Here is a 5,743-nt window from a genome sequence, read left to right as displayed (position 1 = left end):
CTCGAATATCCCACCACGCCACGCCATCGGATCCCCAGCTTCCCTCTCCGCCTCACCGATCTCGCCTCGCCTCGCCAAGCCCAACAACTGGCTCACGCCGCATCGCATCGCGATCCAGCGCCGTCTCGAGCCTTCCATCCAGAGCCCTCCCAAACTCCTCTGCCGACCCCCCGCCCGCCGCCGCCGCGCCGGAGATGGGGTACATCGGCGCGCACGGCGTGGAGACGCTGAAGCGCTACAGGTACAGCGGCCAGGACCACTCGGTGGTGGCCAAGTACGTTCTGCAGCCCTTCTGGAGCCGCTGCGTCACCCTCTTCCCGCTCTGGATGCCGTGAGTGCCCCCTTCTCCCTTCCGCCTCCTCCCCTACTCTACTTACTGGTTAGAGTAGATGGCTGTGGTTTAGTCGGTGGTTGGAGAGTAGATGCGCCCAAGAGGGTCGAATTGTGGGTTGGGGAACGGGGGTGACCGCATCGTAGGCCTGCTTTGAAATAACGTTTGAAGAGAGGCAGGAACTTAACTCAATGAGAGGCAGATTAATATCACTGAAGCCTTGTGGCGTCTTAAACTCCCTAACTGTTTGGATTGGCAATTTGTTTGTCTATTACTGTGACTCGTCAGGCTGTCAGTAGGCAGTGATTTGCATGCCAGTTGCTCTAAACACAGTAACTCAACGAGATGCAGGGTAATATGACTGAAGCCTTCACAAACTCCTTAAAACTGCAAGGATTGACAATTTGTTTGTATATTACTGCAAGGATTGACAATTTGTTTGTATATTACTGCTTTAACTTGTTATAGGTGTCATCAGTGGTTTGCCATGTCAGTTATTCTGAACAAAGTGTGGTTACATGCCTGCCTACTGTAGACTGTGACATCTCTTTACCTCATTACCTGTAAATTATACTATGTTTTTTTTTATTAACTTAGATGACCAATGGGCAAGTGATTGGGCTTGAACCACGGGCGACAGAACAATCAAACTTGATATTCCTGTTTTCATCTTACAGATTAATAACTAGCAGGATCGATCTTACACTTAATATTTTCTCCCGAACACGCATCAAAACACTCCTCTTTCGTATTAGAAGGCGAACACCCAAATGGCGCAAAAGCTACACAACCACCATGAGAAAAAGGCAAAAAATCTTGAAAAAACAAAGAACGAAAAAGGCACAAAACTATGGAGGTAAGTGTGACTAGAGATGTGGCCACAAGGGCGAGGGGCATGCAGGACAATGCTTGGAGCTCCTTGGAGCCTGCCAACCTCCACTGATCTGCCTCACTGAAGATCTGTTGTCTAGGTCCTGGCTGTAAGGGTACTCGTTAACACACATACTTCTCTGCTGCCACAGTCTCTACATTGTTAGGATAGTCAGAGAACTGAGATCTTGCGCTTTCTTGGTGCTACATATCAACATTCTATAATTGAAGGAAATAGATTTGTAGTCTTGTGCAAACAGATTTTTTTTTTTTCAATTTTTGTTCTTTTCATCAGAGCTCTTGAGCTAATTTATAATTTTCCACATTTGCATGTATCGACCAACGTATAGACCAAACATGGTAAGAGATTGATCAGTAAATTGTCAATTCTTCCTTGGGTTCATTTCATTTGGAGCAGTCTGTGGTGATCCTTTCCAAATTTTCAGATCACACTCATGGGGTTTATGTTTCTACTTACATCTTCGCTGCTTAGCTATGTGAGTGTCTTTCTTAATTTATTTTCTTCTTATTTCGGAGAGCTGCTAAAATAGTGACCTAAAACGTCTTACATTTGTTTACGGAGGTAGTATGTTGCTGTTAATATCTCGACGTTGTCACCTTATGATGCATTCCACGTTTTATGTTATGTCTTGTTTTCCACTTATGACTCTAATTTCACAGATTTATTCACCCCACCTTGACACAGCTCCCCCTCGGTGGGTCCATCTTGCCCATGGAATACTTCTCTTCTTGTACCAGGTGTGTGAAACTGAGAATGAGATTGCAAATAGATAACTCTTCCTTGTTCTGATCTTTATGGCTTCTCCTGTATGGTTACTAAAGAGCATTATTTTGCTTAAGCAAGAGTGTTCCATGTGATAATTTCTGTAATTCTTGTTTTCTTGCCTATCCGCTGGTTTAATTTCTTACTATGACATGACCTGTACAATCTATGGTAAACAAGGAATTTGCTTTGTTGTTCATATTACAATTATGTATTCCTGGCTGATTTTCAAGAAAGGACCCATAGCCACCTAATGATATAAGTATAATTTCACTAAGTGGTTGAATCTAGAGCTATATAGGCCAACTACTGAAGAACAGTTATCTTAAATCCTTTATTTCAGGTAGCAGAATGAGTAAGACCCACTCTTAGTGGGCAGTTCTGAACTTGATTAGAATGAAGCCTGACATTTACCCCTAGAAGAATTATTTTGTTGTAAAGATTGAACAAATATTAGTTGGTGAGAGTTTGAAGTATGTTGTTTCTAAACTTGTTTATCTGACTGATGTAACTATTAAAAACACATGTATATTGTCATTATCACCTTGTAAATCAACATGCACAAAGCAAACGGGAAATTATCATGTCATCTAGTTCACTGGTTTGAATTAATCAACTATATTGTATTGTGCATGCTAGACTTTTGATGCCGTTGATGGTAAACAAGCAAGGCGCACCAGCTCATCAAGTCCTCTAGGAGAACTTTTTGATCATGGTATTTTTTTCCTGCTCTTTCTCTCTCTCTCTCTCTCACTCTCTCTCTCTCTCTCTCTCTCAACATCTCAATCTTACACTATTCAAAATTTTCATTTGGCAGGATGTGACGCCCTTGCCTGCGCTGTAAGGATTTTTTTTTATTCGAGGCCTTCACCTTGTCCTCGTCTTTCACCAAAGATATATTTGTCTTATTTATCTTGACTGGGCTCGTCCTTATACTGTTGTTAGTTTGAAGCCTTGGCCCTTGGAAGCACCTTGATGTGTGGAAGGTTGACATTCTGTTATTGGGTGGTTGCTGCTGTCCCATTTTATCTGGCAACATGGGAACAGTAAGGCTTTTAGAACTCAATTTCTCTGAGCATATTCCAGATATCTGCAAAGCAAGATGCTCTTTTTTTGTCCGAAATGTTAAAAAAAATGTCATTTCAATTGTAATCTTGCACTCTTCTTTCTGTAATAATGAGTTTAGACCCCTGCATGCTGCAGCTTTTGGTGCGGCATGAAGATTGATTTAGTGGGATGATACTACTGATTTTTTTTTCTGTGTGAACTTATGTGTATGCCAACCGAATGTATGAGTTACATGTGGGTAAACCTCATCTAGTCATTTCAGAAAGGTTTTTTTTAACCATAAAAGCATAGTTATCTAGCCCAGAGTTTGAGCAACTAGCTCATAATGTTTCTGATATTAGACTCTGCTTTCTCCTTGTGTTGACCTTACACCAGTGTAACTGGCACCTCATAGGTAATTTTTGTCATAGTTGAGTAACAGATTGGCACATTACATGCATCCATTTGCTTATCACTTCCTTTATCATAGTATTTCTTCTATTTCTGTAGAATCTTCTACTGACCACTAATTTCACATAAGAAACTTAGGGGTCAGCTCATCATTTGCTTCCAGAACTCTCATACTGCTGTCTTTATGTTTGTTTTTTCACATTTGGTAATGCATTAATTTCTTGGAAGCTCTTATTGACGGTTGTATTTCTCATGCTGCCAGCTACTTCACAAATACTCTTATTCTTCCTGTAATAAATGGACCAACGGAAGGCCTGATGCTGATCTATGTCTCCCACCTTTTTACCTTTTTTACTGGTAATTTACCTAAGCAAGACTTGATATTCAAATAGCTTTTTGTTTCTTTAGTAGTTTTTTTTACATTCTTCTAAGATAAGCAATTCTACTCCCCAATTTAGGTGCTGAATGGTGGGCGCAAGATTTTCGAAAATCCCTCCCTCTTATTAGTTTGGTTCCACTTCCATTTGTTCCAGGTATGTTACTTTAGGAACTGCGAATGCCTTTTTTGTTCATTTTGTGTATTATCCTCTATTTCGATAATGACTGCTAGCAGAAACAAGTACTCCACATGACCATTAATAGAAACTGTTTCTGATTTGTTGCTTTAACTTGTATCAGAAATCCCCTTATATGTTATCGTGCTGATTCTGATGATCATGTTTGCTGTAATCCCAACAGTTGGATCCAAGTGAGTTTAAATTCCTTTGTATTTTATTTTTCGAGTAACTTTTTTCATGGCTCCATGACATGAAGTTACATATGACTGATTCCTATGCCTGTCATGCAATTCTTCTCTGTGTTTAATACCCAAAACGGAATCCCCGCCGGTAGCCCTCCCACCTCCCTCCTCCCCCCTGGCAATGGCGACCTCCAGTGCTGACCCTGTCGACCGCCGGGCGACCCCCTCCGACGACCGCGTGTCCCTTGGCGGCCGCTGGTCCGACTCGGAGGGCGAGTCCTCGACGCGCTCGTACAGCGATGTCACACGCTCTCCGCCGGCCGTTCCCACGCCGCTTGCGCTCCCAGCCCCCGCTCGTGCCACTGCCACCGCTAGGCAGCCTGTCGCGAGCCGCCTCGGCCCCCGCTCCGAGGTTCACCGCGCCCCTGGCGGCGTCCAGGTAGACGCGGACGGCTACCAGCTTCCGCGGCGTCGGAATCGCCGCCGCCGCCCTCGCCAGGAGGCCGCGCCTTCCCCTCCTTAGCCCCGACGACGCAGCCCCTCGCCGGAGGAGGTCGCCGGCCTCTGTTTCCGCTGCTTGGACCACCGTCACCGTGTGCGGGACTGCACCAACGACGTCCGCTGCCGCCGCTGCCTCAAGTCCGGCCACGAGTCGCGCGCCTGCGACGCCCAGTGCCGAGGCGACGCCTGGGCCGCTTCCGGCCGCTCGGGCCCTGCTGCTCGTGGGGCTGCGCCTCGGGCCACAACGCCATCGCCGCGGCCACCACCTGCTGCTCCGGTGGTCCGCGCTCCCATGGCTCCCGCCCCCGAACCGGTGCGGGTCATCATGTCGCACTCGGTCGAGATGGAGGAGGCCGAGGTGGTTCTGTCCCGCGCGATGGTGGCCTCCATCACTGGCAACAGGCTACTCGTGTCCGCTGCCGAGGTCGCCGACGTGCTCATCTCTGCCCTCGAGCTCCTCGACGGTGACTTCACGGTTCACGCCCATCACCCCGAAGATTTTCTGATCCTCTTCAACTCGCGCTCGACCATGGATCGCCTCAATGGTGATCACTTCATCCGCGCCCCGCGGTTCTCCCTCTCCGTGCGACCTTGGAGCAAGCTGGCTCATGCAGGCTCCGGCCAGTTCAAGTATCGCGTCGAGCTTGAGCTCCGGGGCATCCTTGCTCAGGCATGGCACCTCTCGACGGCCGAGCATATTCTTGGGGAGAGCTGCTGGATCGAGAGACTCCACCCCGGCACGCGTTCCAGGGCTGACATGGCCGTCTTTCGGTTGGCGGGGCGCACACATGATCCTGAAAATCATGGAACAGATCCCCGCGCGCGTGGGCTCGGAGGCGCCTACCATCCGGACCCTCACCTACCCGATTTTCATCGCGCTGGCCCGTGCGGAGAGGAACGGCGCCCCAGCTCCTCGGGCTGGCGCTGGCGACGGACCGGCAGGCGGTGGAGCCGGTGATGGCGATGACCCAACTCGTGGCAGGGGCCCAGGCCGTGCGCGTCGCCGCGGCCGCAAACGTCGACGCACGGAGGAGCCGCCGGCCGGCCGGGCTGATGGCAT

The 5,743-nt window shown here is 48.0% G+C and overlaps 1 protein-coding gene across 1 annotated transcript in view; it reads left to right on the top strand.

Moving 5' to 3' along the window:
* Positions 1-11: 11 nt before the first annotated feature.
* Positions 12-5,743, top strand: part of LOC100415864 (choline/ethanolaminephosphotransferase 1) — a 13,909-nt gene continuing 8,177 nt past the window's right edge. The window contains exons 1-10 of the mRNA XM_044573612.1: positions 12-331; positions 1,552-1,561; positions 1,648-1,698; positions 1,883-1,960; positions 2,625-2,700; positions 2,803-2,825; positions 2,931-3,031; positions 3,706-3,800; positions 3,902-3,976; positions 4,122-4,191. Coding sequence (XP_044429547.1) covers positions 195-331; positions 1,552-1,561; positions 1,648-1,698; positions 1,883-1,960; positions 2,625-2,700; positions 2,803-2,825; positions 2,931-3,031; positions 3,706-3,800; positions 3,902-3,976; positions 4,122-4,191 — 716 coding nt within the window. The 5' untranslated portion in view covers positions 12-194. The remainder of the gene's footprint in view (positions 332-1,551; positions 1,562-1,647; positions 1,699-1,882; positions 1,961-2,624; positions 2,701-2,802; positions 2,826-2,930; positions 3,032-3,705; positions 3,801-3,901; positions 3,977-4,121; positions 4,192-5,743) is intronic.

Source organism: Triticum aestivum, chromosome 7A (assembly GCF_018294505.1).
Source record: "Triticum aestivum cultivar Chinese Spring chromosome 7A, IWGSC CS RefSeq v2.1, whole genome shotgun sequence".
NCBI classification, from domain to species: domain Eukaryota; kingdom Viridiplantae; phylum Streptophyta; class Magnoliopsida; order Poales; family Poaceae; genus Triticum; species Triticum aestivum.
Note: the sequence above shows the minus strand (reverse complement) of the source record. Positions and strands in the feature narration are given on the sequence as shown.